Here is a 23,197-nt window from a genome sequence, read left to right on the forward strand (position 1 = left end):
CAGTGTCTTGCTCAAGGACACTTCAGCAGGCAGATTAGGGGTGAGCGGATCAATACCAGAGTATCAATACTTGTGACACCAGTCGAGAATCAAAATGAGCGATACTGAGGATGAAGAATTTAGTATTTTACATTTATTGAGGGGTGAAATATAATAACAATATGCTTTTTATGTGTTCACGCTCATGCACATTCGCACACACACACACACACACACACACACACATACAGAACTGATTCAAATTGTTGGAACTTTTATCTCACACAATGCTATTCTGCACTATTTTTACAGTACAACAGTGATGTTTAAACACTGCTGAGTTTGACATGTTTTAAACAAAACATTAAAATGATGCTTGCATGTCTTTGGTCATCATGTGGTTTTAATTGACATTATTCATGACAAGTACTTGACTACAATACTGGATCCAAAAGTACTTGGTTTCATGTGGAATTGAAAATAGCAGTATCTCCCATCCCTAGGGCGGATGCTTGTTGTCATGGGGATTGAACCAGAATCCTCTGGTGGAAGGAAGCTCTCTGTAACCACTAGACAACCTGCTGCCTCACATGTGACATTTTGGGTGAAACTGGTGACAATTTGGGTGAAAATTAGTTTTATAATGTAATTAAAAGAAAATGTATTAATTAAATGTATCTACTGGCAAAAGTATGTTACGGATGAGGTTCAAGCCAGCGAAGTCCAGGTCCCTGGTTGTGAAGAGGGGAAAGGAGAGTGACATGTTCAGCTTTTCCCTCGGAGGTAGGACGAAAAGCAAGAGCCTGGGCAAGATGTTCAGGCGACCAGCAGTGAGTTGGAGGCACGGCTGACAGCGGTGGACAAATCAGGGCTGCCCAGAGAAGTTCAAGGCCTGGATTTACCAGCATGGCCTCCTACCTCGACTCCTCTGGCCCCTGCCCGTCTACGAGGTCCCGATGACCACTGTCGAGGGCTTCGAGAGGAAGACCAGCCACTTCCTGCACAGGTGGTTGGGCCTGCCGCGAAGCCTGAGCAGCATCGCCTTGTACGGACACAAGAACAAGCTACGGCTCCCCTTCAGCAGCCTGACAGAAGAGTTCACGGTAACCCGTGAACCCCTGCTGCCAGATTATTAACTCGCACCAGAATTAGAGATCGCATCACTCCAGCTCTTAAATCTCTCCACTGGCTACCCGTATCTTTTACAATTGATTTTAAGATTCTTTTATTAGTTTTTAAGTGTCTTCATGGTTTGGCCCCTGTATACCTTAGCAATATGATTGTAAGATATGTTCCAACGAGATGCCTCAGATCATCCAATAGTAATGCACTGGTGGTCCCTTCAACCCGGTTGAAGTGTGGGGAATCTGCTTTTAGTCACTATGGTCCCAAACTTTGGAACTCTCTCCCACAAAATCTGAGAACCATTGATACACTCTGCACTTTTAAAAAGAATCTCAAAACATATTCGTTTAATATTGCTTTTAATTAATCACTGTTTTATTGTTCTTCAATTTAGATATCTGCTAATGTTCTGCTTCTATCTCACTGTGTTCTAACTCTGTCTTTTTATTAAGTCTTTTTTGTTACCTGTGTTTGTTTCTCCTCTACTTACTGTAAAGCACTCTGAGCTGCGTTTCATGTCCGAAGGGTGCTATATAAATAAAGCTTATTATTATTATTATTACTGAGTTTTTGCCCGATGGCCCTGGGAGAGGGGCGCTATCACTGGCGTCATGACCAGGTGCTTAGAGCTATAGCTGATGTCATCTGCACAGGGATCTGCCGCAGCAAACATCGCCCAGCAAAGCAGGCCATCACTTTTGTCAAGGCGGGGGAGAATCCACAGCCGCAGCCAAGTCCACCAGGCGGGCTCCTCGTCGCGGCACGGGATTGGCAGCTGAAGGTCGACCTAGGGAGACAGCTCAAGTTCCCCGACACCATCGCAGTGACCACACTCAGGCCAGACGCGGTCCTGATGTCTGAAACAACAAGGCAAGCGGTCCTGCTGGAGCTGACCGTTCCCTGGGAAGACCAGATGGAAGAGGCATACGAAAGGAGGAGGGCCAAGTACGAGGGCCTGGCAGGCGAGCGCCGGAGCCGAGGATGGAGGGCTCGATGTCTGCCCATCGAAGTAGGCAGCAGCGGCTTCGCAAGACGGTCTCTCTGCAGGGCCCTCAAGCTCCTTGGCATCACAGGGCTGCATAGCAGAAAAGCCATCAAGACCACCATAGAGGCCGCAGAGAAGGCATCAAGATGGCTGTGGATCAAAAGAGGAGATCCTTGGACCACACAAGCTACTTGGACACAAGCAGGAGCCTGGAGCCCCCTCTATCTCCGCTTTTAAAAAACACCTTAAAACCCTCCTTTATTCCTTGGCCTTTGAATCAACTTGATACGACTGTGTTTTTATGCTTGTGCGTCGCCCTGTGTCTCACAAGTGTGTGTGCACGTGTGTATGAATTATTGTGTGTTCTACCTTTGTATTTTTAACTACATTGAATTGCCTCTGTTGCTTTTTATTACTATTATTTATTCTCCTTCTTCAATACTTGTACAGCACTTTGGTCAACCCTGGTTGTTTTAAATGTGCTCTGTAAACATATATACGTATATTAACGTATATTAAAACAGAATTGAAAAAACAGTGTTTGGCAGTGGAGAAGCAGTGGGGGTCAGATATTGTAGGCAGTTTTGAAGAGGTGGGTTTTGAGATTATTTTTGAATGTAGGGAGTTTTGGAGGACGGTGGAAGGGATGCCATATAGGACGTTGTTACAGTGATCTAGTCTGGAGGATAATCTGGATAATCATGTCCAAAAATGATTCAGGCAACAAGACAATACAAGTTTACCTGTAGTAAGAGGAGGAGCAACGCTGGAAAGACAGCAACGTTTCAGCGTCACATTGCTGAAGTGAAACCTGAAAGTAACTCAGAGAGACAGCACTGCTGCAGTCAAGAAAAGTGTCTCTCTTTCTCTCCAAAGACAAATAAAACTAGGTTCATCAGGCCTTTCTCAACAATACAGCCGAGTCTTAGACGCACACAGGTGAGTACAGCAGATGATATTTACTGTGTTTAAACAGAGAGCAGTGACACATAATTGAGCTGTATCCACATAGGATGTTTCCCTGTGTTCATTATACACTGACACTTGTCAAATTAAGTTTTCGATGACGTGCAATTTAACTATATACCTCAAAATGACTTTTGCTAATATTCCAATAATCCAACTGTGATATGTTTAAACAGTATTACACGAGAGGGTGTGCTTTACCGTTATTATTGGCACGACAGTGACGCGGTAAGCGCCTCGGTCCGTAAGCATCACTGAAGTGCCAATAATGACGGTAAAGCACACCCTCGAGTGTAATATTGCGATTATACAACGGTTACCAACAAAATAAAAGATATAATCAAAATGTATTCATATTGTGGGGCAATTCGCTCTCAAAATAAAAAACTTTTTGCTAGTGTTATCTCCGTTTCCCTGGAACTGAATAAATACCACACATATAAACACAAAACTGCCTTGCTAGCTCAATCTTGTTGTAACTAAGATATCTGCTGAAAAAAATAATTTTTCCATGGACAGATTTAGCTACTACGTTCGCGAACTTCACATGTATTTTTAAGCTAGTAGCGCCGTGTCACCGACTCACCGGCACAGCTGATGGAGGATGCCAGAGCGTCTAGTAACATCAAGGCTGAACAGAGTTATATTTAAATATACCGTATTGTATAATAATATATGTAGTATAATAGTAATATTTTTAGTGATGAGCACGGCTAGGTGTGCTGTCATGCTGATTTGATCACGTTCTAAATGTCTAGTTGACCAATCATATTGCTTGGTCGGAACTACCTGTTGTATAATTTATATAAATATTTCCCAGTTATGTATAACAATGTTGTTATTTCACACTTTCACTTTAGGTCTCAGTGTCTAGATATGTCCGCTGCCAGCAGTCTCCTATCTGAAGAGCAGTTTCTGTGCTCCATCTGTCTGGATGTGTTCACTGATCCAGTCTCCATACCATGTGGACACAACTTCTGCAAAAACTGCATCACACAGCACTGGGATATTAATGCCCCATGCCAGTGTCCCATGTGTAAAAAGCTTTTCAACACAAGACCTGAGCTGTATGTCAATACTTTCATATCTGAGATGGCTGCTCAGTTCAGAAAGTCAGCTCAGATGAAAGCCAGCAGCTGCCCAGACCAACGATGTGCCAAACCAGGAGAAGTTCCCTGTGACGTCTGCACTGGGACCAAACTGAAGGCCCTGAAGTCCGACCACAAGTCACATCGCTTTGTCCCTCTGAAGGAAGGATATGAAGTAAAGAAGGCTGAGCTGGGGAAGACGGAGGCTGAAATTCAGCAGAAGATCCAGGAGAGACGACTGAAGATTCAGGAGATCAAACACTCAGTAGAGCTCAGCGAGGAAGATGCAGACAGAGAGATAGCAGACAGTGTGCGGGTCTTCACCGCTCTGATGCAGTCTGTGGAGAGAGGCCAGGCTGAGCTCATTGAGACGATCCAAGAGAAGCAGAAAACAACAGAGAAACAGGCTGAAGGCTTCATCAAAGAGCTGGAACAGGAAATCTCTGAGCTGATGAAGAGAACCGCTGAGGTGGAGCAGCTCTCACACACTGAAGACCACCTCCACCTCCTCCAAAGCTTCCCATCCCTGAACACTCCTCCACACACCAAGGACTGGACAGAGGTCAGTGTCCATCGCTCATCATATGAGGGGACTGTGAGGAGAGCTGTGGCTCAGCTGGAGAAGACTCTCAGGAAAGAGATGAAAAAACTGTGTGCTGATGTTGAGCTGAAGAGGGTCCAGCAGTATGCAGTGGATGTGACTCTGGATCCTGATACAGCATATCCCGCTCTCATCCTGTCTGATGATGGGAAACAAGTAAATCATGGAGATGTAAGGAAGAATCTCCCAGACAACCCAGAGAGATTTTCTTATTGTTTCCGTGTTTTAGGAAAGCAGAGCTTCTCTTCAGGAAGATTTTACTACGAGGTTCAGGTTAAAGGGAAGACTTGGTGGGGTTTAGGAGTGGCCAGAGGGTCGATCGACAGGAAGGGAGGAATCAGTCCGAGTCCCAAGAATGGCTACTGGACTGTATGGTTGAGTAATGGAAATGAGTACAAAGCTTTTGCTGACCCTCGTCTCCTCCTCTCTGTGAAATCGAAGCCTCAGAAGGTGGGGGTGTTTGTGGATTATGAGGAGGGTCTGGTCTCCTTTTATGACGTAGATGCTGCAGCTCTTATCTACTCCTTTACTGGCTGCACCTTCACTGAGAAACTCTACCCAATCTTCTGTCCCAGTACTAATGATGGTGGTAAAAACTCCGCCCCTCTGATCATCTCTCCTGCCAATCACACAGATTAGACTAATCATTAGTTTTTCACAGATAGGATTCATTAATATTTAAAATAAAACATTTACATATTCAAGGGAAATATATATGTTTTCCCTTTTTTTAAGGTAACTTAAGTCATTTTAATGATGAAGAAATGTAATAAAACAACAAAAAACAATTTAGAACTTTCTTCTTCTTGACAAAATAAATGTCATAAAAAAACAATGTTTGTTAAAGTTAAATACAGTAAACATTTGACTACAGATTCTGGTTGAAATGGTGAATGCTCTTTTCTCATTTATATCCTGTTTTTATTTATGTAACCTATTACAATTTAATACTGAAAAAGATTAATTTCTCCACAGGAATCATTAAAGTTTAATCTAATCTATTCTAATATAATAACTCTGCACAATAATGTCATATCAGAAATCAGAAGAATTTGTTAAAATCACTTAAACATGTCTAGGTGATAAATTAAAAATGTGTTATTATTGTCAGATCATTGTACATATTCTGAGTTTTGTATGTTGACACAATTACTGAAGAGCAGTTTATGAATAAGAAGTAATTCTGCAATTTGTTTCTCACATTTAAAGATTTTTTGTTTTTGAATGAATAAAAACAAATGGAACACACTTGTATGGTCACATGACTGCTGTTTACCAGAATGCTTAAATTATTTAACATTTGACTGATATCAAAGCTTGAAAAATGTTATTATTCTAAAGGTAATTGGCAGTTAGAGCACAGAAATGAATCTGGTCTATTCCACACTGATGAGACGCCAAATCATAAGATTAGAAACACAATCAGCTGTTGTCAGCCATTGTTGCCATGAGCTGTGGACCTCCAATATGGCCGCCAGAGGGCAGCATCCACCAGCTGAAAGCCCTCTATAGAATATGATAAGTGATGGTGACAGAAATGTCCTCTGTCAGCAGTCTGCTGTTGAGAGAGCAGTTCCTCTGTTCTTTCTGTCTGGATGGACTCAACAATTCACACAACTTGTGTAAAACCTGAATCACACACACCGGGAGAGGAGGATCACACTCTGAATGAACGACAAATCAAAGAAGCAACAACACACACACTCACACTGTAATGATGAAGATGTGATGAAGACAGAGTTCAGGTGTGTGCTGCTGTATGAACAGCTGCACAGGAAGACTGACGACAATACAGCAGACTGATGCTGTGATGACAACTGGGAAATGAAAGATGTGAATTAAATTGATCTTGTGCCAAAGGAATGTCACTACAATCATGTCTAAAACTGAATTAGATCAGATTGGGTTTAGTTGAGCTGCAGAAAGTCTGAGGAAAATTCCTTTAATGGTATTTATTTAGCCATGCTTGGTGCTGCAAAAAAGTGTAAAAACATAGAGACAAACGTTTCCACACTACATCATCATCAGTGTCTTCTTTAAAACTGAATTAGGCAACAAGAAAGAAAGTCACCCGCCGCCCCTAATGGCACACAGTGAGTTTTAAACTATAATTCAAACAAGAGATATGAATTAAATGTATCTTCTGTTAAAAGTATGTTATTGTAATCGTGATCAAAACTGAATTTGGCAACAAAACATTACTAATGTAACTGCAGTAAAAGGCGGAGCGACACTGGAAACAGAGGAGAGTTTCAGCGTCACGTTGCGGAATAGAAAGTGAAAGTAACTCAAAACGACAACATTGCTGCAGTCGAGAAAAGTCTCTCTGTTTCTCTCCAAAGAAAATAGAACTAGAGGTGAGTACAGCAGATAATATTTACTGTGTTTAAACAGAGAGCGATAACACAAACCTGAAAACTTCCCGTTTTTCAGTTTGTACCGGCAAGATTTCAATGAAGCGCAATATAACTTTGTCAAAATGATTTTCGCTATTAGTAGAGAAAAAGAAGTCCAAAAAGAGACTCCACTGGCGTTTAAGGCAGTCTTCAAGTGAAAAAGAGGAGAGCTAAGGAGTGTCCAGTAATTTAAAAAGCCTTTATCAGCATGGCTAAACCAACAGGAAGATTAAAAAAGCCAACATGTTTGGAGCAGCATGGTCTTCATCAGGCCGTCAGCTGAACACAGGTGAGACCTTACCTATATAGCCATCGAGACCCAGAGGAAAATACAGGCTGGATCATCTGGTAGAGAGAAACACAGGAAATGTTTGTCAGAAACTAAAAGCACAGCAAAGCAAGATAACAATAAACATAATGGCACAGAGAAATATAGAGAAACACATGAAATACAAAGAACTACAATAGACAATGTTAATGTAACATGTTTCATTCCTTGTATTCTTGTGCTGTCTTTCCTTGTGAATTAATGTATAATGTGTGTGTGTCTGTTTTGCAAGAAAAAAAGAAACACAATAGACAAACTGTTGTCACATACCAACAACCAGAAAGGCACAAAATTGCTCATTGCTATCAGCATTAACAACATTATCATTGGAATAGATAATATCAGCACCATCATTATTACTAATTCTTAATATTTAATAATTGTCAGTGTAATCAATATAATCTCCATATTCATAAATATGAACACAGTCAACTTCATAACAAATCCACCGCACTACATTATAGTCGTGATAAAACCCTTAAAAATGGCGTTGGGCTGCAGAGAAGAGGGAATGGGAAGTTGTCAACACAGATTTGATAAACTTAGAGGAATGGCAGAGAAGAAGCTAGAGAAACTGGGAGATATTATTTATGATTACAGGGTAGCATGGTTTGGTATTCATGGGAAAAGGAAGAAAGTAGTTTCAGAACCAGTTAAGTCTAGGCGACAGCAGGAGATTGATAGACTTATCCAAGAAAGGAGGCAGCTTAGGAGGCGATGGAGGAAGGTTAGCGACAGCGAGAAAGAGCATCAGTGTCCTTCAGTCAGCACTAGGGAATCGTCTATCAGCTTTAAGGTGAGCAGAAAATCGTAGGAAAAACAGAAGAAAGAAAGAACAAGCTAGGATAGCATTTTACAAAGATTCATACAAATTTGTTAAGACCCTATTTAATAAAGACAAGAGTGGCAGGAGCCAGAAGACCACTTAGAAAAGGTGATACAGATAGATACAGATAGATACAGATAGGGAGAAGAGTAGAGAGTCAGGGCCGCCCCCAGACATCACACCCATTGGGGCAATAAACTATGAAATAGATGTCAGCCCACCAAGTGAAGTGAGGTGCAAAAGGTGGTAAGGCATGCAAGGGCTTCATCAGCCCCAGGCCTAATGGTGTCCCTTACTGAGTATAAAAGCACACCAGATGTATTGAATAACTAATGAACTAATGAAGCTAGCGTGGAAAAAGCAGTTTATTCTTAGATCATGGCATAGAGCAGGAGGGATTCTTATTCCCAAAGAGAAAAACTCTATAGATATAAATCAGTTTCGGCCTATTTGCCTCCTTAATGTTGAAGGGAACATTTTATTTAGTGTGGTGGCACAGAGGCTGTAAAATTACATGGAAAGGAATAGGTTAATTGGCACAACCATGCAAAAAGCCGGAATACCAGGTTTTTTCGGGTGCTTAGAGCATGCAACCATGATTTGGCACCAAATTCAGTCAGCTAAGCAAGAGAAGAGAGATCTTCATGTGGTATCTTTGGACCTTGCTAATGCATTTGGCTCTGTACCACATAATCTATTGTGGGAGGCTTTTGATTTCTTTAGGGTCTTTCTTTAGGTAAGAGCATACTTTCAAGATATTCAGATGTGCTTCCCAATAACAGAGCTTCCTACAGCCTGGCAGCAGCTTGAGACTGGAATTATGGCAGGGTGCACCATTTCTCCCCTAGCTTTCACTATGGCAATGGAGGTAATTATTAGGGCATCAAAGTGGGTGGAAGGGGACATGTATGGATGATATGACTACTGTAACGACTACAGCTCCTTGTACAAAAAGGCTGCTGAATAAATTGAATGATAACATAAATTGGTCTAGGATGACCCAACAAGTCAAGGAGCATATTCATTGTTAAGGGGAAGCTAGCAGGGAAAAGGTTTTACATAGATGAGGAAGCTATACCAACAGTTCTAGAGAAGCCTGTCAGAAGGTGGTATGATACAAATCTGAGTGACAGGGAGCAGGTTGAGGAGAAAAGGCAGCAGCTAGTTGGAGGTATTCAGGACATAGAGAGATCAAGGTTACCAGGACCCCCCCCCCCCCCCCACCCCGACCCCCAACTGCATTAGCTTTGAGGTCAGTCACAATCTTTCTTTGTCATTAAGGTTCAGAGCATTAGGTCACAAATTATATCCCCTGCACAAGACCTCTCTATCACGTCAGTTAATACTGCAGCCCTAAGCCACTTTGAACCCATTTCTCTTTCCTACTTAATAGAATTTGTTTCTCAGATAAGACTTACTAACTGCTCCAGTGATATTATGCTATCTAGACTCTTCAAACAAGCTCTGGACACTGTAGGCTGTATACTCTCTATTATCAATAATTCTCTGTCCCCTGGCACTAAACATGCAATGGTGCATCCGCTCCTTAAAAAGCCCAACCTTGACCCCGCAGTTCCTAACAATTTTCGTCCCATCTCCAAACTCCCATTCCTCTCTCTGTTAGACCTCACCGCAGCCTTTGACACAGTGGACCATATAATTTTGATTAACCGTCTTCAGCACATGGTCGGTATTAATAGCACAGCTCTAGATTGGTTTTCCTCCTATCTTAAAAACATTTTCAGTAAAGATGGAAAACACATCCCCAACCCAGCGTCTGTGTGAGGGAGGGGCTACAGCTTTCCAATTAAGTAAAATAAGGCGTCGTGCCAGGGAGGAAAAGGCTACGGCATCTGATTGTGCAACAGAAACCGTCACCCCAGCAGGGCCCACACTGAATGTGTCAATCATAGGATCTGGGCTGATGTCCTTATTACAAATATAAGAGAATGTCTCAAAGATGGCAGCCTAAAATGGAGCCAATGCTGGGCATGACCAGAACATATGGTATAGGGTGGCTGTGGCCTGATGACACCGGGAGCACGTTGGATCTACATCTGGATATATTCTGGCAAGCCTGCTCTTAGAGAGATGCAGTCTATGGTATACCTTGAATTGAAGTAAACCAGGTCTGATGCAAATCGAGGTTGGATGTATTCTCTCAATAGCAAGTTGCCAGGCTACATCCAAGAGCTCACAACCAAAGTCTTCCTCCCATAACACTTTGGGGTGGTTAAGGGATGGAGAGGCGATCATTTGAATAACCCCATACAGCCTGCTCACAACTCCCCAATGCTCAGGATTCCAATCCAGGCACTCCTCTATCCAGCCACCAGGTGGGAGCGATGGAAATGAAGGGAAATGTTTTCTAACAAAGGCATGGACCTGTAGATATCTGAAAAAGTGTGAGTGTGGGATATTGAATCCTCTTAATAATTGGTCAAAGGACATGAACAAATGTCCTTAAAAAGATCCTTTACCCGCTTAAGTCCATTCCGGTACCATAGCTTAAATGCAGCGTCTATGAGTGAGGGTGGAAAAAGTGCATTTGCTGTAATTGGGAGAGAGGGCAAGGCCTGTGTTCAAAATGGGTTCTGAACTGGGACCATATTCTAAGTGAGCCGTTCAAAATGGGGTTACTTGTCAGGTGTCGTTTACTAAGTGGTAGTGGGGCACACAATACAGAAGGTAAGGACACAGGGTAACAGGAATGTTGCTCCATCTCGGCCCACACTGTTCCACCTCTCTCATAGGATGCAGAGATCCAGTATAATAACTTATGAATGTTGGCTGCCCAGTAGTATTTTAGGAAATTTGGTAGCCCTGAACCTCCCTCCTCTTTCTGTCTCTCTAGATATGCTTTCCTTATCCGAGGTATAGTCTTATTCCAGATAAAGGTAGAAATACACTTATCTAACTCCTTAAAAAAGGACTTTGGGGTGAAAACAGGCACTGTTTGAAATAAAAAATAAAAACCTGGGCATGATTGTCATCTTGACAGAGTTAATTCTACCAGCTCGTGATATAGGAAGCGTTGACCAACGGGTAAGGTCCTGCTTGGCCTTTTCCAGGGCTGGCTTCAAGTTATGACTGAATAGATCTCTGTATCTACGAGTGACCAACACACCGAGATATGAAAAGGTATCACGAGTTACTTTGAATGGATATGCCTCGAATGACATCTGACGAGCCTGGTCGTTAACTGGAAAGAGTACACTCTTTGTAAGGTTGATTTTTGTCACCTGAGATCTTTCCAAAGTTAGTTATAATTTCTAATGCCCTGGGAATTGAGGTGCTAAGGTCAGATAAATAGAGTATGAGGTTGTCCACATACAAGGCTAACTTGTGGGTTTGCCCACCCCTATTTATACCTGCCAGGCCCCCAGCGCCCCTAAGGGCAACCGTGAGTGGCTCGATGGCGAGATCAAACAGAAGGGGGCTCAGTGGACAGCCCTGTCTAGTCCCTCTGTGAAGAGGGAAATATTGAGATATGTCTTATTGGTACGAACTGAGGCCTGGGGTGTAGCATAGAGAACCCTTATCCAGGAACAAAAAGTGGGGCCAAAACCAAACTTCTCTTGTGAAAAGGTACTCATATTCAATTCGATCAAATGCTTTGTGGGAAAATAGAACTTCTGCTGTAGGTGAGACTACCGAAGAGTAAAGAACATTAAATAGCCTCCGTAAATTACCAAAAAGTTGCCGTCCAGTAATAAAGCCGGTCTGATCGGGGTTTATTACTTTATGCATGACCGACTCCAGTCTATTAGCCAGAACATTAGTTATGATTTTTATTAGCAACATGTTTATTTCACAAAAGTCATTTACCACTAGAGCCCCCAGTGTTTTTCCCTTTTTTCGTTTCTTTTTGGGGTTTTTTATGTTTCCTATTGTTCCAATAATCCAACTTTAATATATTTTTAATCTATTATCATTGAAGATTTCTGTATAACAATGTTGTTATTTCACACTTTCACTTTAGGTCTCGGTGTCTAGATATGTCCGCTGCCAGCAGTCTCCTATCTGAAGAGCAGTTTCTGTGCTCCATCTGTCTGGATGTGTTCACTGATCCAGTCACCATACCATGTGGACACAACTTCTGCAAAAACTGCATCACACAGCACTGGGATATTAGTGTCCAGTGCCAGTGTCCCATGTGTAAAAAGCTTTTCAACAGAAGACCTGAGCTGCATGTCAATACTTTCATATCAGAGATGGCTGCTCAGTTCAGAAAGTCAGCTCAGATGGAAGCCAGCAGCTGCCCAGACCAACGATGTGCCAAACCAGGAGAAGTTCCCTGTGACGTCTGCACTGGGACCAAACTGAAGGCCCTGAAGTCCTGCCTGGTGTGTCTGGCCTCCTACTGTGAGACTCACCTGGAGCCTCATCAGAGAATGACGGGCCTGAAAAGACACAAGCTGATCGATCCTGTGAAGAACCTGGAAGGCAGGATGTGTAAGAAGCATGACAGACCGCTGGAGCTGTTCTGCAAGACGGACCAGATGTGTGTTTGTCAGTTCTGCACCGAGTTAGACCACAAGTCACATCAAATTATTCCTCTGATGGAAGGATATGAAGGAAAGAAGGCTGAGCTGGGGAAGATGATCCAGGAGAGACGACTGAAGATTCAGGAGATCAAACACTCAGTAGAGCTCAGCGAGGAAGATGCAGACAGAGAGATAGCAGACAGTGTGCGGGTCTTCACCGCTCTGATGCAGTCTGTGGAGAGAGGCCAGGCTGAGCTCATTGAGACGATCCAAGAGAAGCAGAAAACAACAGAGAAACAGGCTGAAGGCTTCATCAAAGAGCTGGAACAGGAAATCTCTGAGCTGATGAAGAGAACCGCTGAGGTGGAGCAGCTCTCACGCACTGAAGACCACCTCCACCTCCTCCAAAGCTTCCCATCCCTGAACACTCCTCCACACACCAAGGACTGGACAGAGGTCAGTGTCCATCGCTCATCATATGAGGGGACTGTGAGGAGAGCTGTGGCTCAGCTGGAGGAGACTCTCAGGAAAGAGATGGAGAAGCTGTGTGCTGATGTTGAGCTGAAGAGGGTCCAGCAGTATGCAGTGGATGTGACTCTGGATCCTGATACAGCACATCCTGAACTCATCCTGTCTGATGATGGGAAACAAGTAAATCATGGTGATGTAAAGAAGAATCTCCCAGACAACCCAGAGAGATTTTCTGTTTGTCCCCGTGTCTTAGGAAAGCAGAGCTTCTCTTCAGGAAGATTTTACTACGAGGTTCAGGTTAAAGGAAAGACTTGGTGGGGTTTAGGAGTGGCCAGAGGGTCGATCAACAGGAAGGGACTAATCACAGCGAGTTCCAAGAATGGCTACTGGTCTGTGTGGTTGATGAATGGTAATGAGTACAAAGCTAATACTGACCCTCCTGTCCTCCTCTCTCTGAAATCGAAGCCTCAGAAGGTGGGGGTGTTTGTGGATTATGAGGAGGGTCTGGTCTCCTTTTATGACGTAGATGCTGCAGCTCTTATCTACTCCTTTACTGGCTGCAGCTTCACTGAGAAACTCTACCCATTCTTTGGTCTTTATTCTCATGATGGTGGTAAAAACTCCACCCCTCTGATCATCTCTCCTGTCAATCACACAGAATAGACTAGTCATTAGTTTGTCTCAGGATTCATTTATTTTTAAGATAACACACTTACATATTTAATGGAAGTGGAGAAAAATAAAATTTTGGCGATGGTTCACAGAAGAACGTCTGGACTGGGATGCACATTGAAGCACAGGGATCAAGGAGCTGTTCAACAGTTTATTGTGGAATCATGATGAATACATTGGATGGATGCTTTTGTCTATGTAAAAAATCAAGCAAATCAGTAAAATATAATTGCAAGTATTTCAACAAAGGTTATCATTATCCTTCCAACTTACTTCATGTAATACATCCATAACCTTGGTAGTCTCTTCAATGCTGACTATTGATAGGGATCTAAACACAATAAGACAAATTAAACATTAAACGAAATAATGAAATATTAACTGAATATCAAATGGTGGCACTAATCAAAAGTTCAAAAGCCTCCTTTTACATTTGGGAAATACACAACACAGTTCGGAGTGAAGCCTGGAGGGAAGGGCAAGGTGGGAGCGGTGACTGGGGACGATAAGGAGGGTGATGACTTGTGATTTTTAACAGAAGTATATTTCAGTCTGCCAACTCACGTAAACAGATTACTGAGAATGAATGCAAATATATGTACAGAGTTTTGTTTGGCATCTAGGCTCTGATCCTGTCACTCCCTGCGAGTGTACACCTAGCCAAGAGAGCAGGGAGTGACGATAGGGAACTTCCCCCCCGGAGGAGACCATAGAATCAGAGCCTACAGGTGGATGCTGGGGTGGAGGTGGGGATGATGAAATGATGTATGGTTAGCAGCAGCAATGCTGAGCAGCAAAGCAGTCTGAGCAGCGTAGCAGCAGCATGGGAATGCGAAAGTGTGAGGTGCGGGAAGCTTAAATAGACCGCCTTATTGAGAGGGGGGCGCTTGATAAGAGTTGTATGAGTAGTGTGTGAATCACGTGACGGCAGCGCGACTCGAGTTGTCTGCCTGAACTAGCTTCACAGGCTTCGCTTCTTATGTTATTATGTTTATCATTATGTATTTTTTGAGGTAACCTAAGTCATTTTAGCCTTGAAGAATTGCAATAAAACAAGAAAAAAACACTTTATAACTTTCTACTTCTGGGCAAAAAAATGTCTTCTCATTACAAAAATAATGTCTGTAAAAGTTAAATACAGTAAAGGTTTGACTACAGATTCTGGTTAAATGATTAATGCTCTTTTCTCATTTATATCCTGTTTTTTTTTGTGTATCATATTACAATTTACTGCTGCAACAGATTATTTTCCCCACAGGACACATTCAAGTTTAATCTAATCTATTCTAATATAATAACTCTGCACAGTAATGTCATATCAGAAATCAGAAGCATTTGCTATAAACATGTCTAGGTGATCAATTAAAAATGTGTTATTATTGTCAGATCATTGTACATATTCTGAGCTTTGTATGTTGACACAATTACTGAAGAGCAGTTTATGAATAAGAAGTAATTCTGCAATTTGTTTCTCAAATTAAAGATTCTTTTTTTTAATGAATAAAAAGCAAATGGAACACACTTGTATGGTTACATGACTGCTATTTACCAGAATGCTTAAATTATTTAACATTTGACTGATATCAAAGCTTGAAAAATGTTATTATTCTAAAGGTAATTGGCAGTTAGAGCACAGAAATGAATCTGGTCTATTCCACACTGATGAGACGCCAAATCATAAGATTAGAAACACAATCAGCTGTTGTCAGCCATTGTTGCCATGAGCTGTGGACCTCCAATATGGCCGCCAGAGGGCAGCATCCACCAGCTGAAAGCCCTCTATAGAATATGATAAGTGATGGTGACAGAAATGTCCTCTGTCAGCAGTCTGCTGTTGAGAGAGCAGTTCCTCTGTTCTTTCTGTCTGGATGGGCTCAACAATTCACACAACTTGTGTAAAACCTGAATCACACACACTGGGAGAGGAGGATCACACTCTGAATGAACGACAAATCAAAGAAGCAACAACACACACACTCACACTGTAATGATGAAGATGTGATGAAGACAGAGTTCAGGTGTGTGCTGCTGTATGAACAGCTGCACAGGAAGACTGACGACAATACAGCAGACTGATGCTGTGATGACAACTGGGAAATTCTCTGTTTGCTTCCCTCCTTCCAGAGAGGTCAGAGGTCAGCTACAGAGCAGCACCTCTGGAGCTGGTAGGGATGCAGTGTCTTGCTCAAGGACACTTCAGCAGGCAGATTAGGGGTGAGCGGATCAATACCAGAGTATCAATACTTGTGACACCAGTCGAGAATCAAAATGAGCGATACTGAGGATGAAGAATTTAGTATTTTACATTTATTGAGGGGTGAAATATAATAACAATATGCTTTTTATGTGTTCACGCTCATGCACATTCGCACACACACACACACACACACACACACACACATACAGAACTGATTCAAATTGTTGGAACTTTTATCTCACACAATGCTATTCTGCACTATTTTTACAGTACAACAGTGATGTTTAAACACTGCTGAGTTTGACATGTTTTAAACAAAACATTAAAATGATGCTTGCATGTCTTTGGTCATCATGTGGTTTTAATTGACATTATTCATGACAAGTACTTGACTACAATACTGGATCCAAAAGTACTTGGTTTCATGTGGAATTGAAAATAGCAGTATCTCCCATCCCTAGGGCGGATGCTTGTTGTCATGGGGATTGAACCAGAATCCTCTGGTGGAAGGAAGCTCTCTGTAACCACTAGACAACCTGCTGCCTCAAATGTGACATTTTGGGTGAAACTGGTGACAATTTGGGTGAAAATTAGTTTTATAATGTAATTAAAAGAAAATGTATTAATTAAATGTATCTACTGGCAAAAGTATGTTACGGATGAGGTTCAAGCCAGCGAAGTCCAGGTCCCTGGTTGTGAAGAGGGGAAAGGAGAGTGACATGTTCAGCTTTTCCCTCGGAGGTAGGACGAAAAGCAAGAGCCTGGGCAAGATGTTCAGGGGACCAGCAGTGAGTTGGAGGCATGGCTGACAGCGGTGGACAAATCAGGGCTGCCCAGAGAAGTTCAAGTTCTGGATTTACCAGCATGGCCTCCTACCTCGACTCCTCTGGCCCCTGCCCGTCTACGAGGTCCCGATGACCACTGTCGAGGGCTTCGAGAGGAAGACCAGCCACTTCCTGCACAGGTGGTTGGGCCTGCCGCGAAGCCTGAGCAGCATCGCCTTGTACGGACACAAGAACAAGCTACGGCTCCCCTTCAGCAGCCTGACAGAAGAGTTCACGGTAACCCGTGAACCCCTGCTGCCAGATTATTAACTCGCACCAGAATTAGAGATCGCATCACTCCAGCTCTTAAATCTCTCCACTGGCTACCCGTATCTTTTAGAATTGATTTTAAGATTATTTTATTAGTTTTTAAGTGTCTTCATGGTTTGGCCCCTGTATACCTTAGCAATATGATTGTAAGATATGTTCCAACGAGATGCCTCAGATCATCCAATAGTAATGCACTGGTGGTCCCTTCAACCCGGTTGAAGTGTGGGGAATCTGCTTTTAGTCACTATGGTCCCAAACTTTGGAACTCTCTCCCACAAAATCTGAGAACCATTGATACACTCTGCACTTTTAAAAAGAATCTCAAAACATATTCGTTTAATATTGCTTTTAATTAATCGCTGTTTTATTGTTCTTCAATTTAGATATCTGCTAATGTTCTGCTTCTATCTCACTGTGTTTTAACTCTGTCTTTTTATTAAGTCTTTTTTGTTACCTGTGTTTGTTTCTCCTCTACTTACTGTAAAGCACTCTGAGCTGCGTTTCATGTACGAAGGGTGCTATATAAATAAAGCTTATTATTATTATTATTACTGAGTTTTTGCCTGATGGCCCTGGGAGAGGGGCTCTATCACTGGCGTCATGACCAGGTGCTTAGAGCTATAGCTGATGTCATCTGCACAGGGATCTGCCGCAGCAAACATCGCCCAGCAAAGCAGGCCATCACTTTTGTCAAGGCGGGGGAGAATCCACAGCCGCAGCCAAGTCCACCAGGCGGGCTCCTCGTCACGGCACGGGATTGGCAGCTGAAGGTCGACCTAGGGAGACAGCTCAAGTTCCCCGACACCATCGCAGTGACCACACTCAGGCCAGACACGGTCCTGATGTCTGAAACAACAAGGCAAGCGGTCCTGCTGGAGCTGACCGTTCCCTGGGAAGACCAGATGGAAGAGGCATACGAAAGGAGGAGGGCCAAGTACGAGGGCCTGGTAGGCGAGCGCCGGAGCCGAGGATGGAGGGCTCGATGTCTGCCCATCGAAGTAGGCAGCAGCGGCTTCGCAAGACGGTCTCTCTGCAGGGCCCTCAAGCTGCTTGGCATCACAGGGCTGCATAGCAGAAAAGCCATCAAGACCACCATAGAGGCCGCAGAGAAGGCATCAAGATGGCTGTGGATCAAAAGAGGAGATCCGTGGACCACACAAGCTACTTGGACATAAGCAGGAGCCTGGAGCCCCCTCTATCTCCGCTTTTAAAAAACACCTTAAAACCTTCCTTTATTCCTTGGCCTTTGAATCAACTTGATACGACTGTGTTTTTATGCTTGTGCGTCGCACTGTGTCTCACAAGTGTGTGTATGAATTATTGTGTGTTCTACCTTTGTATTTTTAACTACATTGAATTGCCTCTGTTGCTTTTTATTACTATTATTTATTCTCCTTCTTCAATACTTGTACAGCACTTTGGTCAACCCTGGTTGTTTTAAATGTGCTCTATAAACAAACTTGACTTGACTTGACTTGACTTGACTTGACTTGACTTGATCACCCCGGCTGTGTCGCCTGAGTGAGGGTGTATGATCATTGAAAGACCCGAAACACCCGATGACCCCAGATTACATCACTGATGATGTGTCCAAGTTGCATCACAAGATGTGTGACAGAACTAATTACTATAATAATAATTCTAATAATAATAATAATAATAATAATAATAATAATACATTTTATTTATAAGCACTTTACATGGCACTCAAAGACACTTAACAACAGCTAAGGGAGAAAGAAAATAAATATATAAAATGCATGAAACAATTGATACAAGGTGATGATAATAAATGAAGATGATAAAGTGAGGACATGACTGTGCATATTAAAACAGTAGAATTGAAAAAACAGTGTTTGGCAGTGGAGAAGCAGTGGGGGTCAGATATTGTAGGCAGTTTTGAAGAGGTGGGTTTTGAGATTATTTTTGAATGTAGGGAGTTTTGGAGGACGGTGGAAGGGATGCCATATAGGACGTTGTTACAGTGATCTAGTCTGGAGGATAATCTGGATAATCATGTCCAAAAATGATTCAGGCAACAAGACAATACAAGTTTACCTGTAGTAAGAGGAGGAGCAACGCTGGAAAGACCACAATGTTTAAGCGTCACATTGCTGAAGTGAAACCTGAAAGTAACTCAGAGAGACAGCACTGCTGCAGTCGAGAAAAGTGTCTCTCTTTCTCTCCAAAGAAAAATAAAACTAGGTTCATCAGGCCTTTCTCAACAATACAGCCGAGTCTTAGACGCACACAGGTGAGTACAGCAGATGATATTTACTGTGTTTAAACAGAGAGCAGTGACACATAATTGAGCTGTATCCACATAGGATGTTTCCCTGTGTTCATTATACACTGACACTTGTCAAATTAAGTTTTCGATGAAGTGCAATTTAACAATATATCTCAAAATGACTTTTGCTAATATTCCAATAATCCAACTGTGATATGTTTAAGCAGTATTACACTCGAGGGTGTGTTTTACCGTCATTATTGGCACGACAGTGACGCGGTAAGCGCCTCGGTCCGTAAGCATCACTGAATGAAGCAATAAGCCCCGCGAGGCCGTGGTTTACAGCTAAGGGCGTTGTCCCCTTAGCTGTTCTAAAATCACTGGAAACCACGGCCTCGCGGGGCTTATTGCTTTTATAAAACGGTTACTACATATACCTGGCAAGGTTTCATAAAATAAACACACAGCAACAAAAAATGCAATAATTTATTTATAACAAATCATTCTTTCGCCAAGCAATGTAGTTCTTCAGCGACATTTAGCGGAATCGTTGCCAAGCAACACACAGACGCAGACACAGACAATTTGTTTGGCGCAGTAATACTGATGTGATGCGGTCATAGGTGTGCGTTTATAGAGTATTTTAAAACTGCTTCGAACGCAGCTCAGCCAATCATAATCAAGGTCCGGAACTATCCGTTTTATAATAAAAGATATAACGTTAATCAAAATGTATTCATATTGTGGGGCAATTCGCTCTCAAAATAAAAAAACTTTTTGCTAGTGTTATCTCCGTTTCCCTTGAACTACATGGGGTCTGACTAATAACTGGAAAACAATCAGTCACGTCAGTAGACTCTTATGTAATGAAAGCTAGGTTACTACTCCAGCAAGTAGGCCGACCCTTAGCAACGACCTAGCAACAGAGACGATTTCTAGTCCCTGTTGAGTCAGCCAGCTAACTTGAGCTAATGCTTTCTAGAGATCGTGGGATTTCCCAAACTGAATAAATACCACACATATAAACACAAAACTGCCTTGCTAGCTCAATCTTGTTGTAACTAAGATATCTGCTGAAAAAAATATTTTTTCCATGGACAGATTTAGCTACTACGTCCGCGAACTTCACATGTATTTTTAAGCTAGTAGCGCCGTGTCACCGACTCACCGGCACAGCTGATGGAGGATGCCAGAGCGTCTAGTAACATCAAGGCTGAACAGAGTTATATTTAAATATACCGTATTGTATAATAATATATGTAGTATAATAGTAATTTTTTTAGTGATGAGCACGGCTAGGTGTGCTGTCATGCTGATTTGATCACGTTCTAAATGTCTAGTTGACCAATCAGATTGCTTGGTCGGAACTACCTGTTGTATAATTTATATAAATATTTCACAATTCTGTATAACAATGTTGTTATTTCACACTTTCACTTTAGGTCTCAGTGTCTAGATATGTCCGCTGCCAGCAGTCTCCTATCTGAAGAGCAGTTTCTGTGCTCCATCTGTCTGGATGTGTTCACTGATCCAGTCTCCATACCATGTGGACACAGCTTCTGCAAAAACTGCATCACACAGCACTGGGATGTTAGTGTCCAGTGCCAGTGTCCCATGTGTAAAGAGGTTTTTGACAGAAGACCTCTGCTGCGGGTCAATATTTTCATATCTGAGATGGCTGCTCAGTTCAGAAAGTTAGCTCAGATGAAAGCCAGCAGCTGCCCAGACCAACGATGTGCCAAACCAGGAGAAGTTCCCTGTGACGTCTGCACTGGGACCAAACTGAAGGCCCTGAAGTCCTGCCTGGTGTGTCTGGCCTCCTACTGTGAGACTCACCTGGAGCCTCATCAGAGAATGACGGGCCTGAAAAGACACAAGCTGATCGATCCTGTGGAGAACCTGGAAGGCAGGATGTGTAAGAAGCATGACAGACCGCTGGAGCTGTTCTGCAAGACGGACCAGATGTGTGTTTGTCAGTTCTGCACCGAGTTAGACCACAAGTTACATCAAATTATTCCTCTGATGGAAGGATATGAAGGAAAGAAGGCTGAGCTGGGGAAGATGATCCAGGAGAGACGACTGAAGATTCAGGAGATCAAACACTCAGTAGAGCTCAGCGAGGAAGATGCAGACAGAGAGATAGCAGACAGTGTGCGGGTCTTCACCGCTCTGATGCAGTCTGTGGAGAGAGGCCAGGCTGAGCTCATTGAGACGATCCAAGAGAAGCAGAAAACAACAGAGAAACAGGCTGAAGGCTTCATCAAAGAGCTGGAACAGGAAATCTCTGAGCTGATGAAGAGAACCGCTGAGGTGGAGCAGCTCTCACGCACTGAAGACCACCTCCACCTCCTCCAAAGCTTCCCATCCCTGAACACTCCTCCACACACCAAGGACTGGACAGAGGTCAGTGTCCATCGCTCATCATATGAGGGGACTGTGAGGAGAGCTGTGGCTCAGCTGGAGAAGACTCTCAGGAAAGAGATGAAAAAACTGTGTGCTGATGTTGAGCTGAAGAGGGTCCAGCAGTATGCAGTGGATGTGACTCTGGATCCTGATACAGCATATGCCGCTCTCATCCTGTCTGATGATGGGAAACAAGTAAAGTGTGGTGATGTATGGAAGAATCTCCCAGACAACCCAGAGAGATTTTCTTATTGTGCCAATGTTTTAGGAAAGCAGAGCTTCTCTTCAGGAAGATTTTACTACGAGGTTCAGGTTAAAGGGAAGACTGCCTGGGGTTTAGGAGTGGCCAGAGGGTCGATCGACAGGAAGGGAGAAATCACAAGGAGTCCTGAGAAAGGCTACTTGACTGTATGGTTGAGTAATGGAAATGAGTACGAAGCTAATACTGACCCTCCTGTCCTCCTCTCTGTGAAATCGAAGCCTCAGAAGGTGGGGGTGTTTGTGGATTATGAGGAGGGTCTGGTCTCCTTTTATGACGTAGATGCTGCAGCTCTTATCTACTCCTTTACTGGCTGCACCTTCACTGAGAAACTCTACCCATTCTTCAGACCCTGTCTTAATGATGGTGGTAAAAACTCCGCCCCTCTGATCATCTCTCCTGTCAATCACACAGATTAGACTAATCATTCGTTTTTCTCAGATAGGATTCATTGATATTAAGATAACACATTTATATATAATCAAGGGAAGTATATATGTTTTCCTATTTTTTTCAGGTAACTTAAGTCATTTTAATGTTGAATAATAGTAATAAAACAACAAAAAAACACTTTAGCTTTCTACTTCTTGGCAAAATGAATGTGTTGTCATAAAAAAAACAATGTGTGTTAAAGTTAAATATAGTAAACGTTTGACTAGAGATTCTGGTTAAAATGGTTAATGCTCTTTTCTCAGTTATATCCTTTTTTTTATGTATCCTATTACAATTTAATACTGCAAATGATTAATTTCCCCACAGGGATCATCAAAGGTTAATCTAATCTATTCTGATCTAATAACTCTACACAGTAATGTCATATCAGAAATCAGAAGCATTTGCTAAAATCACTTAAACATGTCTAGGTGATAAATTAAAAATGTGTTATTATTGTCAGATCATTGTACATATTCTGAGCTTTGTATGTTGACACAATTACTGAAGAGCAGTTTATGAATAAGAAGTAATTCTGTAATTTGTTTCTCACCTTTAAAGATTTTTTTTTGAATGAATAAAAACAAATGGAACACACTTGTATGGTCACATGACTGCTATTTACCAGAATGCTTAAATTATTTAACATTTGACTGAT

General features: G+C 42.4%; 4 protein-coding genes and 1 pseudogene across 5 annotated transcripts in view; all 5 read left to right on the forward strand.

Annotated features, from left to right (window-relative positions):
• Positions 1–23,197, forward strand: part of LOC144538098 (E3 ubiquitin-protein ligase TRIM39-like) — a 109,200-nt gene that overhangs the window by 23,588 nt on the left and 62,415 nt on the right. The window lies entirely within an intron of this gene.
• LOC139931873 (E3 ubiquitin-protein ligase TRIM21-like) lies at positions 2,991–14,153 on the forward strand. Of its 2 annotated transcripts, none has more exons than XM_078281880.1 (2): positions 2,991–3,028; positions 12,277–14,153. In XM_078281880.1, the coding sequence occupies exon 2, from the start codon at positions 12,293–12,295 to the stop codon at positions 13,913–13,915; it is 1,623 nt and encodes a 540-aa protein (XP_078138006.1). In that variant the 5' UTR covers positions 2,991–3,028; positions 12,277–12,292; the 3' UTR covers positions 13,916–14,153. The 2 variants fall into 2 exon arrangements, with proteins under 2 accessions (XP_078138006.1, XP_078138005.1); XM_078281879.1 differs by lacking the exon at positions 2,991–3,028 and adding an exon at positions 7,396–7,429.
• On the forward strand, positions 3,932–5,383 carry LOC144538078 (E3 ubiquitin-protein ligase TRIM21-like). Its single transcript, XM_078281921.1, has one exon. It carries the CDS (start codon positions 3,932–3,934, stop codon positions 5,381–5,383), a length of 1,452 nt encoding a protein of 483 aa, XP_078138047.1.
• Positions 16,781–18,426, forward strand: LOC139931874 (uncharacterized; annotated as a pseudogene).
• LOC144538071 (E3 ubiquitin-protein ligase TRIM21-like) lies at positions 20,901–22,526 on the forward strand. The gene has a single exon (XM_078281889.1). It carries the CDS (start codon positions 20,904–20,906, stop codon positions 22,524–22,526), a length of 1,623 nt encoding a protein of 540 aa, XP_078138015.1. The 5' UTR covers positions 20,901–20,903.

The sequence above is a fragment of the Centroberyx gerrardi genome, chromosome 24, assembly GCF_048128805.1.
Source record: "Centroberyx gerrardi isolate f3 chromosome 24, fCenGer3.hap1.cur.20231027, whole genome shotgun sequence".
Classification (NCBI taxonomy): domain Eukaryota; kingdom Metazoa; phylum Chordata; class Actinopteri; order Beryciformes; family Berycidae; genus Centroberyx; species Centroberyx gerrardi.

Bases quoted from the DNA above. Each gene is read 5' to 3' on its own strand.
- LOC144538078 (XM_078281921.1), top strand. From the start codon at position 3,932: ATGTCCGCTGCCAGCAGTCTCCTATCTGAAGAGCAGTTTCTGTGCTCC.
- LOC139931873 (XM_078281879.1), top strand. From the start codon at position 7,398: ATGGTCTTCATCAGGCCGTCAGCTGAACACAG. The intron at 7,430-12,276 runs GTGAGACCTTAC...CTTTCACTTTAG, and splicing joins AGGCCGTCAGCTGAACACAG to GTCTCGGTGTCTAGATATGT.
- LOC144538071 (XM_078281889.1), top strand. From the start codon at position 20,904: ATGTCCGCTGCCAGCAGTCTCCTATCTGAAGAGCAGTTTCTGTGCTCC.